Source organism: Mustela putorius, unplaced genomic scaffold (assembly GCF_011764305.1).
Source record: "Mustela putorius furo isolate JIRA1106 unplaced genomic scaffold, ASM1176430v1.1 tig00000835_pilon_pilon_pilon, whole genome shotgun sequence".
Taxonomy (NCBI): domain Eukaryota; kingdom Metazoa; phylum Chordata; class Mammalia; order Carnivora; family Mustelidae; genus Mustela; species Mustela putorius.
The window spans coordinates 6440980-6468301 of NW_025421492.1; the positions used below are offsets into that span (position 1 = coordinate 6440980).

At 56.0% G+C, this 27322-nt stretch overlaps 1 protein-coding gene across 4 annotated transcripts in view; it reads right to left on the reverse strand.

The window, feature by feature from the left end:
* Positions 1–4803: 4803 nt before the first annotated feature.
* ZNF516 (zinc finger protein 516) overlaps positions 4804–27322 on the reverse strand; it is a 109868-nt gene continuing 87349 nt past the window's right edge. For all 4 annotated transcript variants that reach the window (XM_045085233.1, XM_045085234.1, XM_045085236.1 and 1 more), the window contains exons 3-4: positions 17096–18538; positions 4804–7537 (exon numbers count right to left, since the gene is read on the reverse strand). In XM_045085233.1, coding sequence (XP_044941168.1) covers positions 7521–7537; positions 17096–18538 — 1460 coding nt within the window. In that variant the 3' untranslated portion in view covers positions 4804–7520. The remainder of the gene's footprint in view (positions 7538–17095; positions 18539–27322) is intronic.

The following is a 27322-nucleotide window of genomic DNA, read 5'->3' on the forward strand; positions in this document are numbered from 1 at the left end:
GCCTTAAAAGGCAGGACAGGACGTACGGGAGGGAAAGGAAGCAGAGGACCAGAGGACCAAAGGTGGTGGGGTTTTGGGGGGCGGTGGTGGGGAATAGGATGTCTTGATCATGAAGGAAAGAGCCAATAGAGAAGGAAAGACCAAATCTGGGAGAAACTGGCCAATGGATGCCTGTGTTCCACCTAGGACGTACCGCATGTCCTACCCAGGCTCTCAGAAATCCCAATCGGTGTTGTCCTCCCTCCGTGTTCGTAACTTCCGGGAAGTCCATCGAGAGACTCTTCGACCCAGAAAGAAGAGCTCAGGAGTCCGGAGCGTCTGGTTCTGAACCGGTGGTCGCCTGCCCGCCTGCTGGACACAGGGGCTACTGTCTGCACCTTAGTTGCAGGATCGCCACCGTGGTCCGCGGGGTAATGGGGGTCTCAGAGCTCCGGAAAGCGGGAACAGGTCTCGCAGAGATCATCACTGTTACTCACCCAGCTTCCTTAGGGATGGGAGGCAGAACACGCCGAGGCAGAACAACAGTAGCTGGCGAGCCCACGGGCCCGGGGCCCCAACGGTGTGTCCGCAAGCTACTGCTTGTGTCACTTTGAGCACGGTGCCCTTCCAGAACCTTCTGTGTTTTTGCCCTTAAACTAGACTTAATGATGCCGGCTTTGAAGGTGCAGGGAGACTTGCCATAAGGAATGGCCTTTCCCAACCCCAGAGCCTGTCCTCTCGAACGTCCGCTGTTCTTTGGTTCTGAATCTACCTCTCCAGACTGAACCAGATCCCACTGAGACCAGTCACAGTGCCAAAGTGCTGACCCAGGTCCTTCTCAACCATGTTCTGCCTCGGGCTAAGGCCTCCCTCCGTCAACCGCTGGCTTCTCCGGTTCCTCAAACCCGCGCGGTGGCCCATCAGTGACTCGGCACAGACGTGCACTGTTGCTGGCCTGTCCCAGCACCTTGCCCACGGAGACCCCTGCTCTCTCTGCCCGACGGCTCACTTGGAGCTACTGTCCTCAGCGACCCCGGCCGTGTCATCGGCCCCTGTTCTCGATGCAATCTGACAACTTGAAGTACGTTCTGAAGGTGCGGTGGTTATTTCCCAGAATACTCCTCTCTGGATTGTCGTCACTGAAATCCCCGGGTCACCCTTCTCTCCCGCATCGAAATCTGCTTGGAGGCTACCCAGGTCTACGAAGGTTTGAGATCAGATGCCCATTTTAACTCTAAATCATCACCTCCACCGTTTTATAAAATTGTTTCTGAAGTTTTAGGTCAGTGCCCCTGGGTCGTGGTAACACAGAAGCGTTTGGCTGGTTTAGAAGATCCTGGTCCCTCCTCCCCCGCCCAGCGGGCTCCTGCCTCCTCCACCCACGCCCCGCAGCCCTGACATGCCCAGCATCAGGTCAGCTCCAGGATGTCCCCGTCCTCCTGTGGGACACAGCCAAGGGCAGGCTCGCGTCGCCGGGCTCTCCCACCCAGCACCTGGGGCTGCGCTGTGCCGTGGCAGGGGCCCCGGACTTGGGGCATGGATTTATAAAGTCAGAAACGTCCTGTACCATTTCCACAATTGGGCCCGGGCCCGTGGGCTCGCCAGCTACTGTTGTTCTGCCTCAGCAGAGGCGTTTTCTGCCTCGGCGTGTTCTGCCTCCCACCCCTAAGGAAGCTGGGGGTAACAGTGATGATCTCTGCGAGACCTGTTCCCGCTTTCCAGAGCTCTGAGACCCCCATTACTCCCGGACAGTCTGAACTCTTGGGATGAGACGGGCGCGCTCTTCTGGTTCCAATTTGCTTCGCCGTGCCTCCCGCCACTGAGAGCGGCTCCGAGGGGCGAAGTCCCCATAGGTCTTCACTTGCTCCTTCTCCTGTACATCTCCAAGACCTCACAACCACTCACCTGAGCTGCGTGAAGATTTTCTTCGTAAAAGACGCCCCTCTGTTTTCGATTCCTTGTCCCCTGTCCTGCACATGTTCGAGTTCACCACGCTTTAAAAGGTCATTTCCCGAACTGAAATGAGCCCATCAGGAGACAAAGTGAAGCCGCAGGTCAGGTGGGGACACTTCTCCTGCCCTGAACACGCATCCTCCACTGACAAATCCGGGTCCAGAGAAAGGTGAGCTTCCTTGTCCCCTCTGAAACTCAGAATGTTGGCCACGCGCTCGGGGGTCAGTCTGAGCCCCCCCTGCAGAGACCCGGCCTCCCGTCAGGAGGCCTCCTTGGGAAGAGACTCCCATACTAGCTTTTTCCGTTGGAAGAAGGGAAAAAAGATGGCATTCTCATTACGATCTTTATTTCACTCTTTCCTCTTCCCTCAGAGGAACCCAGAGGGTGCGCCACCTGATGTCCCCTGCTGCCAGGTCCCCGTGGCCCTTCCCCAGCCACAAAGCCCTGCCACAGCCTCGTGTGTCCACGGGCAGGGACTCTCCAAGAACTCATCACATGGGCCGAGACCAGAGCACGTCCCGTTCTCCTTCAATTATTCTGCTCATCTCTTGAACGAGAACTTACCTTTTCAAAGTTCAGGCGGGGAACACGAACAGCCCAGATGAGACACACATCGTTTTCAAACGGCAAGAAATCAGACGCAGGGCAAGAAGGTGCCGTCACAAACAGTGGGATTTGTTTCTCAAGCGTGTGTGTTCTGTGTGGTGGGGGGGTGTGCGTGCACGCGTGTGTGTGAAGCATGGCCACGCCCAGTCCCTGCCTCCAAGGTGCTCCGCGGCCGACTAGAGCGCAGGAAACAGTCAGTGGCCATCTTACGCCATCTTCTCCCAGTGGCCAAGGAGCCCCCAGCCCGCGGCTGTCTGCTGTCTGGTGACCAGCAGGGAGACAGAAGGAACGCACCTTCCTGGAGAAAGGACTGTGGCCACCTGGAGAAAGCCCAAGGCCGGGGAAGGTGTCTGTCTGGGCATGAAGTTAGGAGCTCCCACGCCCGTGTCCTGTGGAAGGAAGTCCCTGCATCGGGGCACAGGGAGGTCTGGGGCAGGTTTCTGCCGGGCACCAGCAGGACTGTCCGTTCCCACCTCTCTTACTGCCAGTGGAGACACAGTTATACCTTCTCACTTCAAAACACTTCTCAGCTTTTTAAGCTGAAGTCCCCTGAGGGCCTCGGACCCCCATGTTCTTGATCCCATCACTTCACGGGACCCGGGCTCGCTCTGCGTCCGTCCTGCGCACGCCGCGTGGCTCGGGCGGCCAGAGTAGGGACGGTGTGTGCGTTTGGTGAGGGAACAGCGAGGGGCGCCGCGGGAGAAAACGAGCGCTGTACGGTCACCTTCCAAAACAAGAAACAGTGTGCATGCCCTGGAGTTGGCAAAAAAATAAAAAAAACAAACAAAAACAAAAAGAAAACACTCTGGCCATCCTGACATGGTGTTAGATGAGTTATCTTGTGAGTCACGCTAAAACCCTTCTGCTTCTAGAAAGAACTCTACACTTGGCTTTGTGTTCTGCCAATGAAAACAGGAAACCACAGATCGAGACGAAGTTTAGGCACCTCCTGGGAGGGCGAAGAAGGTCTTAACGAGTCTCAGCAACTCCAAGATCTTTTTATTGATTTCAAAGTCCAATAGAATGAATATGTTTTATCTAAATATTTTTTCACATAACTGAAACACTGAATTATTTTTTCAGAAATAGAGTTAAATACATCCATCTAGTTACAAATCTAATATAAAGAGTACAAAATATAATGTTATAAACTGTATTTTAAAAAAAAAAAAGAAATACAAACTCTATGGTCTTTTGCATTTGACTGCTTCAGAGTGTGATCAGCGCAGTGGATGAAGAATGAAGCCCCCTCGGTCCCGTCCCACGGGTGTGCAGGAGCCCGGCCCGCACCGAAACCACCTCTGGGAGCCCTGGCCGTGGTTCCCTTTCACTCCGGGGACAGAAGGCTCCACACCCGGAACTCAGCGACGAGAGACAAACACGGCCCCGCTCGCTCGGCGCCACTGACACCCTCAGGGCTTGGGAGTCAGCATGTTGGCTTTAAAGCAGAGGCTGGTAAAGGGAATCTGGGCACAAGAATCTTGGAGGCACAGTGTCTCTGGGGCACAGACCGACACGTGTCGTCACTGCAGGATCGAGGCGACACCCGTCCCGCGGGCTCCAAGTGCTCTGGCTGTCGTGCTCTCAGCCGGCGGCTCCCCGTCCGCGCCGCACTCGAGACTGCGCCCATCCGAAAGCGGGGCTCGCTTACCAACGGCTGTGTGCGGGCCCTTGTTCCGGATGTTTCCGGAATATTACGTGACCTGTGACAGAGTGGCCACGTCTGAACGTGGCTCGGGACACAGAGGGCAAGAGCCACGTCCCTCACCCGGCGCAGCGGCCACGGGCCAGGACTACCGCGAGCAGCTTCCCGGGCGCGCTTCTTGGGAAACTGGTGTCTTTCTTGATTTCGAAAATAAATGAGTATCAGAGAAACCGCTCCGAGTATTTCATACTTTTCGAAACTAGAAAGGCAAAATCGCCGAGCCCTGCAGGTCTGTGCTGCGTTCGGACCGGCGGGAGACGGAGCCTTCGGAGAGGCCGAGGGACCCTCCCGGAGCAGGCGGCGGAGCGGCCGAGGCGGGCTGCGTCCTGGAAGGGGCCGGCGGCGGACGCTGCGGAGAACGGACGCGGCCTTCTTCGAGTTAAGGAGTGTGAGTGAGTGACCTGAAACGCTCCTCAGCTCGTCGTCATTCTGTGTGACCGGACGGGGACAAGGAGGAAAGACGTGAGCGGGGAGGGGAGGGGGCGAGGACAGCCGGACCGACAGCCGCCCGGGGCAGCGAGGGCGCCGGCGGGCCGGGGAGACACACGGAGAAGCTGCGGTGTCGACAACCAAACCCTTTATTGTCTAAGTTACATCAGACGCCAACACTGTAAAAATCCTGTTAGGAAACAAGGAAACAGCAGGTCGGTAGAGGTAGTAGAAAGAGTCTGTAACAGTCAGAAGACGACTTACAGGAGGGATCACGGGGAAATTATCGTTCGAAAAAAAGCAAATCAAAACATTGGCTAAATAAATAAGAAAACACAAATCATATTAAATACTATGGTCAAACAGACAACAACGCATGAACAGACCCAACCATACTGCTGACCAGTGACAGAAGGAAGCCACAGTCCAGCCCCAGACAGCGTGGCTTGGAGGGCGGCCTCCTCCCCTGCTCCGTTCTGGGGCCGCCGCCTTCTGCGCTGGGCCAGGCACGCGCTCCCACAAGCGGACTTGGACTGCGCGCTTTGCCCGCGGGACCAGGGGTGCACCCCTCTCGCCATCAGGCCATTCCGGCCACTGGCGGGGCTCCGGGGTCGTTGGGGCGTGGGGGGGAGCTTCCAAAACAGGAAGAATGGACAAGACAGCTCCGTGTCACTTTGGGGACAGAACTGCTTTTAATCGCTAGAACACAGAGAAAGACAGGACTGGGTCTGGAGCCCCTGTGCGCCCTGACCTGTCACTGTTCACTTTCAGCTGAGAAAATGAAAGCCGGAACTTATCACTGTGGGGAAACTATCGAAATGATCAAACAGAAGTCAAGAGAAAGGCATTCTGATTTCTAACAGAGGAATGTGTCTCTGCAACTTTGCTCAAAATACAGAAACAGTCGATCACAGCTGCTCGATACAATCGGCGTGAATGTTCCTAATTACGCCAACACAACAGATCATTCCGGAACAAACCTGGTGTACGAGGATCAGGAAAAAGTGAGTGAAAACATCGTGCACACAGGCATACGCGTGTGTACATCCATACGTAAAGAGGAGCTACCCAGTTACATCCCACTGTTTCCAAGTGTTGCAAAGTAACCGGAACCTCAAGTAATTTAAATTCAGTAACAAGTAGAATCCAGAACCAAACATTAACTAATAACAACATCAACAATAATAATAATATAATAATTCAACAAATCATTAGAACAGGAAAACCACACTTCAGGGTTTGTGTCTGTGCGCGCGCACGAGTTTAAACATATCTTTGTATCAGAAGCCCATTTTCTACAAAAGACTGCGCTGATCCATGACTGTATTAAGTAAACTGTTGCTCTCACCAGTATTAAAGGTTAGGATAATTTCTGTACAGGTAAAATTATTGCTTTTTTGAAAAATATATTTAGCATGCTTGTTTTTAATCTGTTTCCTGCCTTTACAAAATGTCACGATTAAAAAAAACCTAGTAAAGCTTTTGCAAAAAATTTCACAGAACATTGTCATTCAAGGCAGCAACTTTTGATAATGCATAAAATCATATGTGCAAAAATCTGAAACTCTCAGAAATATTACCATCGCACACAGTGCCACGGTAACAGGAAAAGAAAATATTTCTATCTGTGGAATACAATTTTAGCTGCGTACACTGCACGGTTTAAGATCCTTTGTTTTGGGCCTTAACCCCCCACCACAAAAACTTGCATTTGCGGGACTGAGGAAGAGGTATATGAAGCTGTCCCCACCCAGGGGCCAGGGGACCTCCACGCTCCGGGAATGAAGGGACTCATCCCATGGAAGTCCCCGGGCCCGAGAAGACACGACACCTACTAGCTGGGCCGGGCGGGGGCAGCTGGGAGGGAGAGGAGCACAGGTTTCCAGAGCACCAGGGCCCCCGGATCTGCTCAGGGATGCTCCCGCCATCACTGAAACGGGTCTAGACCGGGGCAGGGAGTTTCAGTGGCTAGAGAATTTACGGGCAGTCTTCCTTGGGGAGCAGTCCGCAGAGTGTAGCCCTGTTACAAAAAGGTCCTGAGAATAAACAAAGAAGCCTGCTTGTCTTAGTGTTCAACTAGCTCTTTCCCGAAGCAAATACACGCACTCCCGTGGGTGTGTGTCCCCTGCAGGCTCGCCGAGCACAAAGGACGGGAAGGTCGGGCAGAGCAAACGGGAAACACCCGCGGCCCCCAAAGGCCACCAGTTAGGACCACACCGTGGCCCCAAGCCACCGGGCCTGCTTTCCGCAGTGACCAGTGCTCCCTCCTTCCTCTCTTGTGGACGACTTTAAACACCCGCTACGACACAGACGGGCTGTGGCACTAACGCTCCACCAGCCGCCCCACCACGTGTCCTGGCGTTACCCGACTGTCCTCTGAGCGTCTGCAGCTCCCGCCGGCGCCCAGCTCTTCCGTCTCTCTGACACGCACAAGAATCTCTCTCCAGTGTCTCAGACGTGTGTCCAGCAACACAGAGGCCTGTGCTCTGAGCGTACCTGCCAATAGCACTGTTTATGATAAGAAAATAGGGGGCGGCGGTCGATGAGCCCAGAGCTGCCCAGAGTATGTACACGGGATCCTGGAGGAGACCATCTTCGTGTGCTCCGAACCGTTTCCCAAGGCGCAGAAGCATCTCCCTTTGGCCTGCGCTCCAGCACGGCCGCGCCCGGGTCGGGCCAGGGTCGGGCCATCCGGTCGGGGCTCCTGCAGCTTCTCCTCCACGGGGGGTCGGGGTCACTGCCGGGACGTCCATGGGGGGCTGCGAACGGCTGTCACGGGGCACCAGGATACGCCGGCCACGAGTCTCTAGGTTCCCTTTCTGAGAGGCACTGCTGGACGGGATTGGGGTTAGAACGGTCTCTCCCCTAGATGAGAAAAAGCAGACAACAGAGAAGCTCATTTCTGCCTTTTGGTATCTAAGTGCATTTTCCCTATTAATTTTCTTATCAACCCCCAAGAGCAGGGCGACCTTGACGCAGCAACCCCGTCAGGTGGGTGGGGACCCCTGACTGCTGCAGGAAATCACTCTGCTCAGCAGAAGAGATTTTAAATGGGCCTTCCTGCTCTGCGGGGGCAGCTTCAGACAATCATTCGCAAGGCTGCAGAGAGGATGGCCGGCCGCCTCCGTTTCACATCCAAGAAGGCGAACAAGCGTCCAGACCAGCCCCGGAGGTGAAAGGTGACAAGATGGAATTGGGGGAGGATTCCCAAAAAAAGGAGAATTTTGTAGCACGACGCGGATTTACAGGTGAGTGACAGCTCCGCAAGGAGGCTGAATTTGGGGGCCAGACAGACAGTCAAAAAAGGACAGCTCCCACATCGATCCGTCGGAACCGAGTGCTTCCACCGATTCCCGTACATAATCACCACGTCGGGAAAACAGAAGGGGTTCTCTAAAGTCAAGTGCACGGCGAGATAAAAATGGGAAAACATGTGAGCCTGCGGCTTTCAGAGAAGGCTCTCCAGTGACATTCGAAGCATCGCTGTTGGAACAATGGAGTTTACCATCCGAGAACAAAAACAACAGGGCGAGATTAATCTTACTGAACTGCATGAACCTCCAGCTGACGTCCTGACGGAGAGAGACCGATCACTTGACATTAACACGCACACGACGCCACAGCACTCCCGCGCCGTTCTCACTGGTTTCCAGCCGTGCCTCCGGGAACCCCAGAAATCCTGGGGGGAGGGCTGGCTGACACCGTGCATTAAGCGCTTCTCTTTAGTCAAGTTTCTGAAAGCTCCTACTTAAAACCAGCCCCACGTGCATGACGTCCATCAGTCAACACTGACGGAGGCCCAGGAAGACACTGGACCAAAGTTCTGGGGGGGCTGGGGCGGGCACAGTGGCACAGGCAGGAACTTATCCGACGCGTAAGAGTAACTCCACGTCCTCGGGTAGACGGCGCATTCCCTGCAGCGAGCGGAGCGCGAGGTTTTACATTTTTGCACAGCGATCTCACACCACGGAGATTCATAACAGGGCACTTTCCAAACTGCTTCTAGATACATTCAAGAAAGGAAAATGGCCTTTGTGTTTGCCAAGAGAAAAATGAGTTATTGTCAGTGCTTAGGTGAATGGCCTGGAAGTCTCCCCAGAATGACTCGCCGGCGATTCTGAACAGTGTCCACTCTGCACACGTGACAGCGACGGCGCCCCTGACCTCCGCCTGCACCTTGTTTCCTTGGGGCCAGAATACACAAGCTTGCACAGGGCAGATTAGAGAGGGAACAGGAGGACGCGGCTCCCTCCATGAAGGACAGAAGTTTTGAATTGCAAAGCTCAGGAAGTTTTCAAAATGATTCGGAAGGACTGCAAAATCTGGTAACCCTAACCACCAGGTTGTTAAATTTAGTCCATAAATCTAGACACAGTAATGCCTATTTTTGCTTTGGAACTGAAGCAATATGTTCAGACAGCATCTCATTCTTTAAGGGAGTCATCAACATTTTATTCCTCAATACAGCGACCTACAGGCTTTTTAGGAAATGAAAGAGATTCATTTGAGAAAGCGGCACATGGGAAATGCAGCCCGGGAAGAAAGGGGTCACAGAAATATGCACGCGCACACCTAGGATTTTGAGGGCACACATGCTGCTTTCTCCCGCTAGGAGACCGAATACTCAGAAGACGAGAAACATGTTTTTAGAAAAATCTGTGGGTTTTCTGCTGCTCTGTGAATTATGGGCTTTTCAGTAACAGCAACACTAAAGAAAATAATTATCTTCCTTAATGCACTTCAATGTTCTAGGGATGGATACTGACTTCCGGAACTTCATGAGGTCTACTTTTTCTCCCTTTTGGCTTTATAAGGTAAGGGGATGTACGTGTACTCCTGTGGGGAGGGGGTGAGGACACAAACACCCTCCCAGGACACACGCGAACCTGTCGGCCTTCAGAGGGAAGGGGACGCGACCAGCGTCTGACACACGCGGTGTGGTGCTCTAGGCCGGATGAGGTCACACGCAGCACCTTCCTGACTGCGACCTTCACTCACCGCGCCGCAGGCGAGGGGCGGCTCTCAGGACCGCGTGTCACTTTGGACAAACCACGCATCCTGTTCACAGCTTTTCATAGTACGTTCGACTCAAGAGAAAGGTGGAAAACGTGTTTTGAGGTGTCTGTTTGGTTTTACCAATACGGAAGCTGCTTGGAGACCTGAGCGGGACTTTGAAATCCGACGTGTGACACTGAGACCCCAACAGTGACCGGAAACCGGACTGGGCGGCTCCACGAGTCTCCATCACCTGCATCATAATATCCAGAGCTAAACCAGGCCCCCAGTTACTTTTTCATTTCCCCTTATTTTGATTAATGGAATTATTTCTCTGGCTTAACTACTTTAAAATAACATTTAGAATAATAAGAAATAAACTATTAATCATAGTCTTTAAATTTTGGCAAGGAATCCAAACACACTGGGAACACCAGATTTGCTATTTCAGCAAAAGTCAGTCTGGTCTTTTAAATCCAAAAGCCAGGATACAGCAGGGAGACAGGGTCCATTCTTCTTGGTTCTAAAACCATTTCAATTTCTAACGTTTAACCACATAACAGAAAAGACAATTTCTTCACAACACACAGACAAAGCCACCTAGAATTCTCCCCCCCAACACCACTAGGACAACAATACCCATACGTCAGCCTATTATTTTTTAAAAATCTTGCTGATGATGAATACTGGTGATTACTGGGAACTAAACGTTCACTCAGTCCTGCTGAATCTATGACAAAGCATCTTGGAAGGATGCCCTCCTTTCATTTAGAATTTAGCTTCGAGCATCAGCTACCCTCACGACTGGACTTGGGTGCACTTACGAGAAGCACAAAAGTGGGGCCTTCATTCCTGAGGGTGGGGACAGTACACCCAGAGCCATGGCCAGGCCGCACGCGGGATGACACTCCTCCCCTCCAGCACCCACGCCCTGCGAGAGCAGACACTGCAGAACAGACACCATGACCACGAGTCTCCTTCTAGAAGCTCGACCACTAAATCCACGCCTGTAACTTGTAAGGGTTCAGCGACCCTGTCCACTCCAGCTGTGGGAGGAATGCCTGCTGACCAGCGCACGTACGGAGAAGAGCACGCTGCCACAGCACACAACCGAAGAGAATCACTTCATTTCCCCAAGTTTCTTTCATTCTGACCTAACAGAAGCAGATTCATTTTGGCTCTGGGCCTGGACCCCGTGCCTCACTCGGAGACCGGGGACATCATGATCTGTCCGAATTAGCTAACACACAGACTCTGGATGCTAATTCGGCAAGTCAGGGGGCTGCTGCGTGGTTGCCGGTGTGACACGGCAGAGAACTGGGGCCCCAGGTCTTGGCGACAAAAGGCACAGTGCCTGGCTCTGGCAGCACCAGGATGTCCAGAAAAAAGAACCGCCATCGGGGCTGGTTGGCTCATTCAATCTGGGAGCAGCATCCTGCCTCCGCATGTGCCTGGATCCCAGCAGTCACGGCGGGCAGCGGCAGACCCATCCCAGAGCACACCTGGATCCCAGCGGTCACGGCGGGCAGCGGCAGACCCATCCCAGAGCACACCTGGATCCCAGCGGTCACGGCGGGCAGCGGCAGACCCATCCCAGAGCACACCTGGATCCCAGCGGTCACGGCGGGCAGCGGCAGACCCATCCCAGAGCGCGTATGCGGCCCACAGTGTCTTCAGGGCGAGGGTACGACGTGCTCCTGGGGTTACCACAGACACGGGGCACCGGCACAAAGTCCCACACCCCAGGCAGGGCGGGGGGCAGGGCAGCTTCCTACTCAGGACCCCAGGTTCTCAACAGTTCAAAAGCGGACCTCGCTCGCTCTCTCAAATAAATAAAACTTAAAAAAAAAAAAAGCCACTTTAAATGTGACAAAGGACAAGAGGCACAACCAGGGGCCGCGACCTCCCCCTAGGAATTAAGCAAACCAGCAGCTCCAGTGGGAGGGGCAGGTAATCCAGCACAAGGCCAGGGTCACAGGTCTGAGTGAACGTGTCCCACGGTTGGCCAGAAGGACAGCTGACCCACAGAGGGCCTGGCCCCGAGAGGGAACGGTGGCTTAGAGCACGTAATGTGCATCCCTGCGGACAGGAAGCCCACAGGTCAGTCGGTCAAGCACAAAACTGCAGAATTTGCGTCCACAAGCCCAGAGAAACATAAACCATCTTTTCTCGGTCACAGTCCAGCACGGGTACCAACCGTTACGAAACCCCAACTAAGTACCGCAGCAAAGACACCGCGTAAGACACAGGCTGTGACGAGGCTCGCTGACCCGCGTGTCGCTGCGACAGGGCACCCGTGACAGGAGGCGGGGCGGAAGGAGCGCGGCGCCCACACCGGGCGCGCGACCCCGAAGAACCTCGCCAAGCTCCTGGTGGGTCCGCCGGGCCTCGGCCGCGACACCCAACACTCTCCGCGGAAAGCCACGCCCTAGGGAGATGCAACGGGTCGCCTGCGGGCCACGGACACTCTGCCCCGACGCCAGCTGTGACCTCCAGCGCACTCTCCAGCCCCGGTGCATCCGCGTTACGTCCCGCAAACACGCCGCGGTGAGTCCCGCCGTGAGGGCGTCTGTCTACACCCGTGGGAAACGGCGGCGCCCAGGCCACGTCTGGGTGGGGATCTGTTAACTCCGCATCCGGAGAGACGTTAGTTACGTCCGAAACGGTCCCAGCACCGCCAAGTGCGTTCTTTCTATGCTAAAACAGCCCGTTTCATGGACAGACAGAAACCGCTGACTGGAAAACGCTACCACACAACAGGGTGTTCAGTCGGTGACGTGAAGAACAGGCTTTTTAGCAACCGGCAGACGTTCTAAAATCATAGTAAGACACAAGCACCAAGTGCAGGACAGGCCACTCCGGGCGAAGGTCCACCTGTGTGGCAGTGGACGCTCCCCTGACAGCTTTGCAGCGAAGCTTCCCTTCTTGAGACACACACCGGGAGGCCACCGTCACCGTCCCCACCCTCGGCAGCCCAGAGTCCCGGGGACGGTTACGCTGGTCAGACAGGACCCATGAGCGTGCGCTGACCCCGTGACAGGGCCCGGACTCTTGCCCCGGCTGCCGAGACGCCGCTCCCTTTACAAAGGGGACAGTGAGCAGGTACAGAATCCCGTCAGAAAGCGAGAATGTCAGCGGAAAGTGCCCGTGGGAGGAGAGGGCACAGGGATGTTCTGTGCGGGGACAGGAGTGGGGAGAGCCCTTAGCCCAGGACGACCCACAAGGCCACTGAGGACGGTGCGCGCCCTGCGACAGGAGCTCACACTGAACCCCTCCGACGGCGCGGCGCGCCGTGGGGATGCTGAGCGGTGAACACACGGAGGCCATCCAAAGCGGCAGCAGAAAAACGCAGCACTTCCATTCAGCCGACCGCACGGCCTTGATCAAGTATGCGCCGGCGCGCACGCACGGACACACAGACACACGCTGTTCTCCTGCGCACTTTGCCGCATCGTTTTCTCTTTCCTCTCTGAGAAAGGACCGCTGCCCTTCATGGTCAATAATGTCGTGCCCGAGCTACCCCGGAATTCGGAGCCCAACATGAAGGTTATAGACTTCATTTGAGCCGAAGACTGGCTGGGGACAAGCGCTCTAACACTCTGACCTGGACACTAGAGTTGCGCAGCAAGGCGGCCCGGTGAAGGGCAGGCGCCTCCCCGAGGCAGGCGCAGACGCTCCCCAGCCCCGCACGCTAACGTGACCCGATCAAACACACTTGCCTGTCCGCAAGGGGACGGGGAGCCTGGACGCCTGCGGGGACCCCTCACGGAGCCCGGCGAAGGAAGCACACACCTCGCATCACCGTCACATCAAGTGTCTGTGTGGCGGCAGCAGCGCTGGACGGGACACTCCCCGGCACGGCCCTGGACAAGTCTCAGGCTTGTCCTCGGACAAGGGACTCTGTCAAGTCCCAACAACAGAGACCTTACATCTCATTCTATCTAAAATCAGCTCGTCCTGTTACCCTCAAGTTTCATTCTAAAGTCCCTATTCTCACCTAACATAGGCTGACCACGAAGCGTGAAAACCCAGATAATGTATTATTTTTCTATTCCATCAACAGAACAGTCCTACTCTGCGGATGGAAGTTTCCAGACTCGCCAGCCACAGAGCAGACCCTGTGTTTCAGGCTTCAAGGGTGGTGGTCGGAGTCCCTCCAGGAAGCGACAGTCGTCACGCCACAGAACATCCTTCCTCCCCTGGCAGGGCCTCCCCACAAACATCATTCTGTGGCAACACGTGGGGAGACGGCCTCGGAGAACTCTCCGCCCCGATGTCTGGAAGGACCCGATGTCTCCGAGGCACCGCCCGATGGCAGGGCCTCTGTGTGAGCAGAACACGAGCCCTGACAGAGTCACACTGGCCCCCACAAACACTGCACGTGGCACAGACGGCCGCTCTTCTCAGATGGTTCCCGGTTCCCTTCAGCAGCCTCTGCCTCCCCCACAACAGCGGGAGGCCAGGAGGTGCGTTCCCGCGGCCCGCGTGGAGGAGTTGAGACCTTTACTCTACAGGGACACCCCCGAGAGGAGGCTCGCATCCGATCCGAGAGGAGGTGGATCTGACCACGGAATGGGAGCCGACCAGCACGGGCCGACCCATCAGTGGTGCAGGCCAGAAAGATGACTTGGAACTGAAAGAACTTAATTTTCTAGATTCATGATGTGAAATTCAACTGCGTAGCACACCAAAGCCACGGACGCCTGGCCAGCAGAAGACAAAAACCTCAGGAATCTGCGTCAGTGGCACCTTCAGAAATGCGTCAGGGCGGTGATCTAGGGGCCACTCGCACCTGCCGGCGGCACAATGACAGAGGGCCTCCCTACAAGAACCGTCAGCCCCCCACTCACCTCTCGGCCAGGCCACGCCTGCCACGTCTCCTTCCTATGCAACACCTCAAGGGCCATCCAGAAACATCCCAAGAAGGAGAAAGGAACCAGCAAAGGCCCCGGAGGGGCGACCACAGACGGGACACGTGGGCAGGGCGCGGACAAGCCGAGGAGTTCGAGGAGTCCACAGGTGTTCCCATGGGACAGCCCAGACCCGGCCCCAAAGTCGAGCCCAGAGCCCAAGGGGGGCCACAGAGGGGAGGGCCATGCAGGGGGCGTCCCGTCCGTGCACGGCCATCACACAGACACCAGCCAAGTGACGGAGAGAAACCGATCTCTGCTCTTCCCTAAACCCAGGAAACCATGGTTCTAGAAACACACTTAATATATTACAGCTGAAAAGTTTAGGATCTGCCCTTAAGGAACCCACATCAGCGTGAATTTAAACGCCCTAAACGCCCTTAATCCACGGAGCTGTTATGTCCACGTGTACACGGGCAGAGGACCCAAGAGAAGCACGTGCGTGTGAGGCACGAGTCAGCGTTTCTCACATGTAGAAGGTCAGTGTGGAACCTCTCTTAAACCACGCACACACACACGCGCGTGCGCACACACGCATACACGCACATTAAACCCCGAGAACCATTTACAATTCTTAAGGAAAAGGAGAACATTTCTGGCTACTGCATACTTCCAAGCTGCCACGTGAAATTCTCAAAACCCGAACTTGAAACGGACTTCTACTTTTTGGGGGGAAAAGCAACAACAGCACCGTCGGACGGGCAGCGCGACAGGCAGCGCGACGGGCCGGTACAGAGGAGGGTCGCACCATGATGCCCCAGGTCTGGGCGCTAAGCAGAAGCCACTGACACAGGGACAGGCTTTCCCGGTCTGGGCACCCGAGGCCACAGTCACTGGAAGGAGTGGACAGCGGGTCACGGCTGCTGGGCACACGGGTACCCACGGAAACTTGCCCACTGTCAGCGGCCTCTGACTTCTCAGCTTTGAGACCCACGGAAATCAAACCTAGAGCAATGGGGCTGCCCCCAGGTCTAAAGGGCGCCCACGCACTGTGGCTCGTCTCCCAGCAAATAATCTGCATGCCTGGAAACGTCCCTGGGACGTGCAAAAGTCACTGAATTAACTGAAACCTGAACATGTGAACACACCAGGCCACGGGCCGGCTGCCATCTACCACCCGCCACAGCCTGGCGCCGCGCCCCTGACCCGAGGGGAGGCGTTGCGGACACAGGGCCTTCCAGCCTTGCCTCCCAGCACCTTGGTGATGGCGCGTCTCAGCGACCTCTGGGCTTCCGTGCCTTTAGCTTCATTCTAGAAAGTTCCCAGGAAGCGCGGGCTCTGAGCAAAGAGGAACAGACGCCGGCCTCGAATGAGGACCCCACTGGCAAAACCTCCGAGACTGTGGGACCCGGAGTGCTTCCCACCTTAGTGTTCCCGGGAGCCAAAGGCACCGCGAGCCACGCCAGGACGGCTCCAGCGTGCCCAAGGAGCCGGCAGGTTCCGAAGTCCCTGCGAACGTCGGCCAAGACCCGCCTTCTCGGCGAGGCACCCGCAGCCACATCATGGGTGTGGGACGCCTCGCCGTTCACCCAACTGCCACCAAACCATGAACCACGTTCCCCAAAAGTGCCTCCACCTTGCTGGAATTTGAGGGGCCCGATCGCAAAGGTCACTGTTGACGGTGACCTGCTGTAACGACAGGTGCGCGAACACTTGAGATCAGAGAAGGGCCACGGACAGAGAGAGCGCCGCGGGGCCTCCAGCTGCTTGATCTTTGGTTTTTAACAGCAAATCCTTCACTCTCCTCGTGCTCTGTTAAGGGAGAGCCCCCCACAATTCACGCCCAAGGAGGAGGGCGCCCTATCCGGCGTGTGCCTTCCCTCGCAATCCTCGCAACAAGGAGTCGGTACCCAGACACCGGCAGAAGAGGGCAAACGGCCACTAAGGTGTGTCTTTTCTCAAATCGCGGCACAAGCCAGTCCCCAGACGTCCTCCGGTACATCCATACTCCGCAGGGCTTGCTCACTACCACCACCGAACTACGCGCTTTTCGATTACGTACGTACAGAAACAAACGCTTGCTTCTTCAAATGGACGTTCCCACCTATTGAGAGAAAAGGGACCACGAACATCTACTGATTCTGTGTTTAAAATGACAAAGGAAAGCGCACCCAGCTGGCTCCGTCAGGAGAGGCTGTGACTCCTGATCTTGGGGCATGAGTTTGACCCCTATGCTGGGCAAAGAACTTACCTAAAAAATTTAAAAAAAATTAAAAAAGATAAAAAAACAAAGGACGTGAGGGGCGTCCAGGCTGCCCGCTCCCGTGAAACGTCAGCATTCCCGAATTAACAGCCCCAGGAGGGAAGGCCTGCGGGGCCCCAACCCTGGGCACCCGAACCCAGGCAGGCAAAGCTGGGGGGCAGGAGGGTGCACGGGCCCCGCATTCTCTGCTTGGTGCTCAGAGGCACAGCCGGCCGCCGGCAGCTGCCCCACCCCGTGGGGAGAGGCTGCTCGTGGGGCCTGCAGAGGACCTTTGTGCCGGCGCTCACAGGGCAGGGTGGGGGCTGCCCGTCTTACCTCTGTGCTCGAGTGCAGGGCCACTGGCACCCCAGCTCTGGTAGAGAGAAGCGAAGTCCTTTGGAATGTACGTCTTAAAGACACTGAGGATGTCCAGGCGTTTCTCGCGGCCATCCGCTGCGGGCTCCGGCTTGCTGGCCTGCACGGCCGAGCTCCCCCTGGGGCCCGCTCCGCAGCTGGTGGGCGGCCGCAGCTCCTGGCCGGCCTTGGAGTGGGGCTCGCGGGGAGGTAGAGGGGGGCCCCCATCGCCTTTCCCGTGCGGTGGACCCTGAGGCTGAGGGCTGAATTTGGCTTTCGGAGGGTCTGGGGCACTGTGCTTCTGTGGGGGGCCGAGGCTGGCCCCCGTGGGAGGGAGGACATACTTGTCCCCCGGCCTGCTACCTGTGGGGGGCTGGGCTCCTGCTCGGGCGATGACGGGGGGCGTGGGGGTGGCACACCGGCTGAAGCCACCGCCGCCTGCCACGGGCCCCGCTCTCGGGCCAGCCTCCGGCCCGGGCTTCGGCAGGGACGGCGGTGCGGGGGCACCGTGGGGCTCGGGGCCGTGGCCGGCTTTGGCCTGGCGGGGCCCGTCAGGGCCGGCCACCCAAAGCGCACAAGGGCCCCCGGAGTGGCTGTCCTTGCTCTTAGGCAGGCTGGCGGCTTTCGTGGCCACGCCCAGGGGCGAGGGGCCGCCTTTGGGCCCCGGCACCCCACCTGGCACCTGAGTGCGTGTGAACCGGGCGATGGGCAGCGGCTGGCACTCTTTGCCCCCAAGGGCAGGCGGGGGGCCCGTGCGTCCGCTCCGGGCAAGGAAAACCAAGTTGTTCCTGATGCTCCTGTAGCCGTTGGGCTGGATCCACTGGGGGGCCACGGAGCTGCAGCTGACCCTGTGCCAGACTCGCTCGTGCATCCACAGGACCTCGGGGTAGTAGGTCTTGTGGTCGCAGTAAGGACACGGGTGAACGGCCAGCGCCGCCCGCAGGGACGAGACCGGCTCCTTGCGGCTGGGGTCGTCCCGGCGCGACCTCTCGCTGAGGTCCAGGGGGGCCAGGTCTGGGGCCGGCCCCCTCCGGCCCCCTGCAGCGTGCTCCCTCATGTGCAAGTCAGACGGCTTCTCCTTCAGGGGCTGAGCCGGGCCCGTGGACGAGCGCGGCAGGTCGGCTCCTTCGGGGAAAGTCTGATCTGAATGGAAAGGGGAGTCGGCGGCGTCCCTGGAGACGGCAACCTCCTGCTTCGGGTGAAACGCCGGCATTTTGACGCCCACGGAAAACCGGGGCTGCTCTGCTCTCTTGGAAGCGTCTCGGCTCCTGCTTCCGAGTGCGGACGCAGAGGCTGCGCTCCCCGCTCCGGGCTCCCCGGTGTCGGTGTGTGACGCGGCAGTCCGGGGCGCGCTACCCTGGTCTCCGCTGGCGAGCGCGGTCGAGGCTGCCTCTTCAGAAAAGCGGAAGTGGAGAGGCTTTCCCCCTGGAGGGTCAGAATGTAAAACGTGAAGTTACCACTTCTCATCAGAACAGAAGAGGCACAGCAGCACACCCCAAGGCACTGTGGTCCTCGCGCGCAGAGGGTGCACAGGTCCTCGGGAAACAACGGGGTCTCGCCATAACACTCTCAAAAGTGGGCCAGCTTTAAGGGCAAAAGGATGGTATTTGGGGTGGGGTTTCTTTCTTCGGTTGATTAACTCAACAGACTGTCGGGAGAAATAAAATCTAGCTGCCTGCAACCGTGCAGTTACTCGTGAACAGAGGGTAACTAGTTGTATCAGACACCAAGAAACACCTGCTCCGTACTAGCACAAGCTCCCCATGCCTTTCTGAGAACTCTCTGAATGCAGTCACAGTTAGGGACCCCGGGGACGTAAGCCAAGAGGACCCCAGGACCGTGACACGCAGCCCGTGGTCACACAGAGGACCCCAGGACCGTGACACGCTGCCCGTGGTCACACAGAGGCTGAGCCTGAAAATGGCTCACTTTGCCCAGGGGATCCCGTGGCTGCCGCAGAAGTGTCTGGGCTACAGGTCAGCTTCAGACTAATCCAGAAAGGGTCCCGAGTGACACTCTGTCTCAAGGTCCACTCCTCTGGTCCAAAGCCTTGACACGGGAAGATTCCCTTCAGAGGCACGGGAGGTAAGTGAAGCCACGCATCCCTGCCCTTCCCCAGAGGGGTGTCCGGGACGGGGACCCTGAACGCTGCCCCTGCGGTTCCCACTTGCAGTGCTCCTGGCAAGAGACACCGGGTGCACCCGGAGGCCCTGCCCCAGGGAGGCCGGCCTCTGCCCAGCCACGCTGCGTGGAGTGGTCAGTGGCTGGTGGGAGCGGGGCTCCCTGCCCTTCAAGCCCGATAGGTGAAAGCCTCCGCAGCCAGGCCAGACCACACCCCAAGGGGATGAGCACAACCTGAGAGAAAGTCCACTTCACACTCGCACTGATGAGCTCGGGTGCAGCGAGCCCAACAGCGGGAAGGTGTGCGGTCCTTTCTGGATGTCTCAGAACTTTCCAACACAGGTTCTTCATCGTGAACACCCGCTGGACGCCCCGCGACCGCTGCTGGGTGCCCACTGACGGCAAGGCCCAGTACTGCTGGTCTTTAAGGATATTCACACCCTTAAATATCTGCAGTGAAACGTAGGTATCTATTTATAAAAAAATGTTCTTTAAAATTATTCTAAGTATATTTTGGGGGGTTAAGTCTCAGAAATCCCATCAAATGGGTATTTTTTTTAACGTATTCCAAAGGGATCTCCATTTAGGCAGGAGAGCATCCTTCAGAGAACGGGTTTGACAGAGATCAGAAGGAGCACAGTAACAAATGTGCAGTTTCCATTAGTAGGTAGTGAGCCGCTCCCACGCAATTTTAAGGGCTTGTGACTCACATGATACGTGACCAGCATGTAGTGATGGGGAGGAGGGGTGAGGAGAGAAGAAGGCGCAGAAAGGCTAACTATTCCTGTCTGCACCAAAATGCTAACATGTGAGCCACTCTGGGGTATGTGTCTGTCCTAAGTACCATGTCCTGTTCCCCGGAAGGCACACTGAGCAACCCTGGGAACCTCTGCTGACAAGAGGGTACCTGATCTGGGACTAAACACGTGGAAACCTCGTGGCCTTTGTTCAATTCCCACTGATGCTTAGAATGTCATAGTCACTTTTAAATTATCCAGAGAGAGAAACACCGGGGGCTGGGGGCCTCGTCTTTCCTGTATTAAAGGAATATGGATTTATGAAAACACATGCCAGAGACTAGGAGTCGAATTCCAAAACTGAAAGAGAGAACCGCGTAACCTGACACTGCACATCTGTGGAGGTTTCAAAGCAATCTGTCCAAGGCCCCACATCTTATGCTCCCAGAAAGGATTTTAAAACATCACAGCGGGACTTCCAATACCCCTGACCACGACACTAAATCACAAGATGAGACGTGCCACGGGGTCATCAGAGCCACCGATGGGGGCACGGCAGAGCTGGGGTCACGGGAAGCTGGTTGGGAGAAAAAGGAGGCACTCCTTCCCAGCGGCCGCCTGACTCCTGGAGGTCAGCTCAGGAGGGGACGCCAACAATCCACCATCAGGCGGGACGGGGGAGCTGCTGAGGAACCAGGTGCTTCTTCAAACCCAGAGCCTACAGCTCTCACGCCCTGGAGCCCTTTCCTTGAGAGGTTCCCTACGACGGGTCTGAGGAACCCCAGTTCACCGCAGAGAAGCACCTCCAGCCCGTCCCACGAAGCCAGGGGGCTCACTCGAGGCTGCCAAGCTTCAGGGCAAGCAGGCCAAAGCAGGGGCGGAGGGGCCGCCCGGGGGGCCCCATGCTCCTGGGTTCTTGAGTGCCATTTCCAACTTTGCAAGTCACCCACGGGGTGGACTTCTGGGGCGCTTCCCCCAGCCACCTGCTCCATGAGCACATGGGGAGCTCATTCCCAGCAACTGATGAGGCTTCAACAAAGGGGTTGCTTAAACCCAACACTGAGTTTGGGGCCTGAGTTACTCTCCAGCAACAAGTGTGGGTGACCCTGGCCACAAGGCTAAGTGTCTGCAGATGAGACACGGGCTCCGAGAGGCACAGTAAGTCAGCGTCCCTGCGGGAAGCAGCAGCCATGCGGTCTAGCCACAGCCCCTATCCCGGAGCCCGTGCCTGGTGCAGAGCAGCCAGACCCGCACGGCACTGGGAACCACAGCTCAGTCACCACCCCACATCTGCACATCCAACAGGGTGATCACCACCACACACACGTGTGTTTGTGCACATGGGTGTGCACACAGGAACACACATGTACGCACACGAAAACATGCACGTGTGTGTGCACTGGAACATACACGTGGACACATGCACACACAGGAAGCGTGCATACACGTGTGCATACACAGGTGTGTGAGCGCAAACACGTGTGTGCACTGGAATCATGTGTACACACATGGACACCTGTGTGCACTGGAACATGTGTGCACACATGGATGTGTGTGCACAGTGTATGCGTGTGAGGAGGTGTGTGCGTGTGAAAACATACCTGCACGTGCGTGTGAGCACACAAACGTTTGTGCGCGTATGGAACCATGCACGTGAGTGCACACATATGTGGGCACACACGTTTTCCAGGGCCTGCCGCTCCTTGGCCCGAAGGACAATGTGTGTGAAATCTGTTTCTCCCTCAACAGGACCATCCTGGCAGCGCTGGGAGCCGTGCCGCTCTGACACGGGCCCCACATCTGCAACCGCCCGGGTCACTGTGCATGCACACGTGCCGTCCGCACACACACGCATGCGCACACAGCGCCCTGCAGACCCCCAGCCGCCCCAGAAGGCCGGTGGAGGAGGGGACATCACCGTTGGAAATCTCCACAGCAACCCCGTTACACACACACGCACACGCGCGCACACACAACCACCCCGAAACAGGACACAGTGGAAGGGCACTCAGTAAGAAGAATCACTCCCCTTTGACTTTCTCTTTCTCGATGTTTTTACTGCGATAAGACCTCCGTCCGTCACAACAGATCCACCGTTCACCATCCCGAGTGTCCGCTTTCGCCCTGATGACGGATCTGGTTTTCACCGCACATCCCTGTTTTCATTTTTATACCCACTTTAAGGCACTTAATTCTCTGTGCCCGTCACTGCCTCTCCCCTCCCTGCTCCAACCCACAACTGAAAAGCAGGCCTGTGTGCTGTTACGTGTCAGAGACGAGCAGGCCGTGGACACGCCCCATGGTGCCTCGGACTGGGGTGCCGTCCGTGCCCCGACGCAGGGGTGCTCGCCTGGGCCGTGGCGCACCCCACCCCTGCACACGGGCTCTCCAGCTCACACCCCAATGCACAGCTGCTAGCGTTCTCTCCACGAGGTGCCTGTCTGACTGGGTGCCCGGCCCACGGGCTCAGGGCAGGATGCTTCCACCCCACCCCCAGCACTGGCTTCATCACGGTCATTACCGATCCTGGGAGTGGCCGCGATAAGGCGTGCACCCGCCCACGTCAGGGCTTCCCTTGCCACCCCGTCTCCCCAGACTCAAGAGTCCCTGTAGGTCCAGCCTGGTGACACGCAGGGCAGGGCTGCCGGGACCCAGCGACCGGCACGTGCGCAGGAGCCGTGGACCCACGTGCAGCCACGTTCGCCACCTCACGGGCTGGGCTCCCCCCACAGCAAGTGCACAACACAGACAACTACAAACCGGCATTCCGCGTCCGCCTGTGGTACCCGGGGATGATGGGAGAACGAGGGGGCCTCTCTCAATCGTTAAGAAAGAGTAAAGCTTCCAGGCTGTGCAAATTACATGAGGAAGAAAATCTGAGGCCCACCGCTGGGATTCTCTAAAAAAAAAGTTGGTGGTGCAGCCCTAATTCCAGGGCATCTTGGACACAGACCTGTCCTCTGCCCAGCCCGGGACGGCTTCACCGGAAGCACCACCAAGAGCTCACTCGGCAACTGCACTGCGGCCTCTTGCAAGGACTTTAGTTTCTTCCGACCCGGTAGCGCTGTAGTTTCCTTCTTAACAGATGAATCTGAAGTTGAATCTCTTCCTGTTTCCCGCTGTCAGTCCCTGCAAAACCATCACCCTCGCCCCCGTGGGACGCTGTATTGACACGAACACCTTCCACCTCTCCCGTCCTCGAGCAGCCGGAGCTCGCAGCTGCCCTGCCCAGGCGTCAACACCCTTCTGTCCCCACAGCGGAGGAGGACTGGGTGCCCAGGGCGGCGGGGCCGGGGGATTCTCATCCGGCTTCCCACCCAGGCTGTGCGCTGGAGGGGACCTGCCTTCTGCCGCTCACACAGCCCAGCTCCTGGGAGGGAAGGGGGTCTGCGGGGCGGCTCTGCTCTGGGTGGGGTGTCCGGGGCACCTGCAGGGCCAGAGGAGATGTGGCAGGACCCACACTGTGCAGTGCACTCAGCTTGGCCTCATCCATAAAGAAACGTGTCCTCCTCCAGGCCTCCATGATGACCAAAGACAGAGGCAGGAAATTCTATGTGCCTTGGTGTTCGGGTTTATAAAATAGGATGCATTTCAAAATATTTTATCCTAGGTTTGACGGGGAAAAAAAAAAAAAAACCACTCAGCACTGTAACAGCCCACAGATGGTCCAGCACAATTCCCTCTGCGACAAGGCTTTCAACACTGGTCACTCAGGGGACAGAGTGGCACATGGGCCTGACTCGCTGACAGTCCAGGGACTGGACGGAAGGAGGCTGCACGGAGGTCTCAGAGAGGCAGGGTGGGCTGAAACCGCGCCCGTGCCCAGGACCAACAGGAAGGAAGGCCTCTGAAGCGTGTTCAGTGTCTGTGCTCCCACCGTCATTTCCACCAGGGCCCTTGATGAAGAAATGGGACTAGACAAGTTTATCAGATCCGAGACTGACACTCAGCTAGGAGAAACAGCCAAAACCTTCAGTAACAAAACAAAAACTCAAAAGTTTTCAACAAGATATAACAAAGGCTGAAAAATAACGGGAAATCCCATGAGGAAAAACAGAAAGTGAAAGGTCTGGCTTAAGAGCTGTGTTGTGAAAAAGACTCCAGGATCCTAGGGGACCACAAGCCCAGTATGTTAGATCAAAAAAGCATCCTCAGGCAGACGTCTAGCTGGAAGAGCCCAGCCCCGGCTCTGAGCCACACACCAAGAGCAAAGAAGATGAATGGGAGCACGTCCAGAATAGGCCTCTTGAGGAGAAGCTTCTGGAAACCAAGCCATATGAAGAAGACTTGCAGGATCTTGGACTCCTCTACCTAGACAAGGGGACTGGAGGCTGTATACCTCGAACATTCCTTCACTCAGTGTGGGATGAACGAGGGGATGACTTCCTCATCAAGGGCAGGGTTCTGTCTACACCCTAGAATCACCCAGAAACATGCGAACCATCACGGGTGAGAAATTCCCAAGCCTGGACCAAGAGCCAGACTTTCAGGGGAGGGGCCTACCCTCAGCCTTTTCTCCAAAAACCTTGGGGTGATTCAAACTGTGGCCAAGACCAGGGAGCAGAAGAGTCAACACAGGACGAACACCTGGGAGTCACAGAGGACCTGGGACACTTGGAGTCACAGAGGACCTGGCGGCCAGGGAGGCCAAGGTGGACATACAGCCACTCCTCCTGGGGACAGCGGAAGCCCAAGTCGGCTCCCAGGAACCGAGTGACCAAGTGTCTGTGCGAGGCCAGGTGACCGGCACCCAGTGACCTGCACCCAACCCCGAGGCTCTATGGGACCCAGTGACAGGGGACCACAAGCTGCTGGTGTCCCGTGCTTCTCCGGCACCCCCGTTCCTCCGAATGAGCCCCTTTTCTGCACACTAAGTGTCAGCGAGGTTCAGGACAGAGCCCCACCTTTTAAAAATAGCTTTGTCACTGTGTGAGCTGCAACCTGAACCCCGGCGCGTGACGATTTCTCCCAGAGCAGCTCGGCAGCGTGCACTCGGGGACGGCTGAGTGATGGGGATGCGGCGTCTGGGTGGGGCAGAGCCGTGACAGCCCCGACTTCTAGCCCCCAAGTTCTCCTAGTGGCTGACTCGTGAGCTCGGGCCACCGCACACTCCGCTGTCTGCTACGGGACTCTGACTCTTTCCTTCCTTGCAGGTTCTTCATCATTTCTACCTACCTACCTACCTATTCCTTCCTTCCTTCCTTCCTTCCTTCCTTCCTTCCTTCCTTCCTTCTTTCTTTATTTATTTATTTACAGCGTAACAGAATTGGTTTTTGCACCACACCCAGTGCTCCATGCGATCAGTGCCCTCCTTAATACCCACCACCTGGTTCCCCGACCTCCCACCCCCGCCCCTTCAAAACCCTCAGATTGTTTTTCAGAGTCCATAGTCTCTCATGGTTCACCTCCCCTTCCAATTTCCCCCAACTCCCTTCTCTTCTCTAACACCCCTTGTCCTCCATGCTATGTGTTATGCTCCACAAGTAAGTGAAACCATGTGATAATTGACTCTCTCTGCTTGACTTATTTCACTCAGCATAATCTCTTCCAGTCCCGTCCATGTTGATACAGAAGTTGGGTATTCGTCCTTTCTGATGGAGGCGTCATACTCCATAGTGTATATGGACCACATCTTCCTTATCCATTCATCCATTGAAGGGCATCTTGGTTCTTTCCACAGTTTGGCGACAGTGGCTATTGCTGCTATAGAACATTGGGTACAGATGACCCTTCTTTTCACGACATCGGTATCTTTGGGGTAAATACCCAGTAGTGCAATTGCAGGGTCATAGGGAAGCTCCATTTTTAATTTCTTGAGGAATCTCCATACTGTTCTCCAAAGTGGCTGCACCAACTTGAATTCCCACCAACAGTGGAAGAGGGTTCCCCTTTCTCCACATCCTCTCCAACACATGTTGTTTCCTGTCTTGCTAATTTTGGCCATCCTAACTGGTGTAAGGTGGTATCTCAGTGTGGTTTTAATTTGACTCTCCCTGATGGCTAGTGATGATGAACATTTTTTTCATGTGTCTGATAGCCATTTGTATGTCTTCATTGGAGAAGTGTCTGTTCATGTCTTCTGCCCATTTTTTGATATGATTATCTGTTTTGTGTGTGTTGAGTTTGAGAAGTTCTTTATAGATCCTGGATATCAACCTTTTGTCTGTACTGTCATTTGCAAATAGCTTCTCCCATTCCGTGGGTTGCCTCTTTGTTTTGTTGACTGTTTCCTTTGCTGTGCAGAAGCTTTTGATCTTGATGAAGTCCCAAAAGTTCATTTTCGCTTTTGTTTCCTTTGCCTTTGGAGACATATCTTGAAAGAAGTTGCTGTGGCTGATATCGAAGAGATTACTGCCTATGTTCTCCTCTAGGATTCTGATGGATTCCTGTCTCAAGTTGAGATCTTTTATCCATTTCAAGTTTATCTTTGTGTATGGTGTAAGCAAATGGTCAAGTTTCATTCTTCTACATATAGCTGTCCAGTTTTCCCAGCACCATTTATTAAAGAGACTGTCTTTTTCCCACTGTATATTTTTTCCTGCTTTGTCGAAGATTATTTGACCACAGAGTTGAGGGTCCATATCTGGGCTCTCTACTCTGTTCCACTGGTCTATGTGTCTGTTTTTATGCCAGTACCATGCTGTCTTGGAGATCACAGCTTTGTAGTAAAGCTTGAAATCAGGTAACGTGATGCCCCAGTTTTGTTTTCTTCATAATTTCTTACGTTCCCACTCTTCTGGTTCAAACAAAATAGAAACTTTCACTAAGCACAAACCCAGGAAAACTCCCCCTGATGGTCGGCCTCCCTCTGCACAAAACAACCCTGACGGACCCTTCCTGGTGATGCTCTGGGCCCCGCAAGCAGCTGTGTGCTGAGGGCCTTGGCAGATCTCCTGCACACTGACTGGCCCCCATGATCCACAGTCTCCCCTGTGCCTCACCCGAGGGAGCTTGGCCATGAACCCGGAGGACTGGCTTGGAGCCCAACACCAGTGGATCTCACTGGACATTACCAGCTACCACCATCCATAACAGAAGCCCACAAATGGCAGTGTGGCTCCTCTGTCCATGTACCACATCACCGTCCTGTATCAGCAGCCTTTCCACGAAGCCACGTCACCCATGTCGGGGAACCACTGGCAGCCAGGTCAGCTCCTCACGGGCCCCCAGCCATTCTGCCCTTGGGAACAGGACTAACGGCGCAGGAAGTGGGCGGTGCCACGACAGGGACACGACAGGGACACTCTACCTCATGACAGATTGTATGTGATCCTTTGCTCTTTGTCCCAGGAATGAGGAGCAGGACAGAGAAGCAGAGGGTGAAGAACTCCCAGGTCGAGAGGAGACAAAA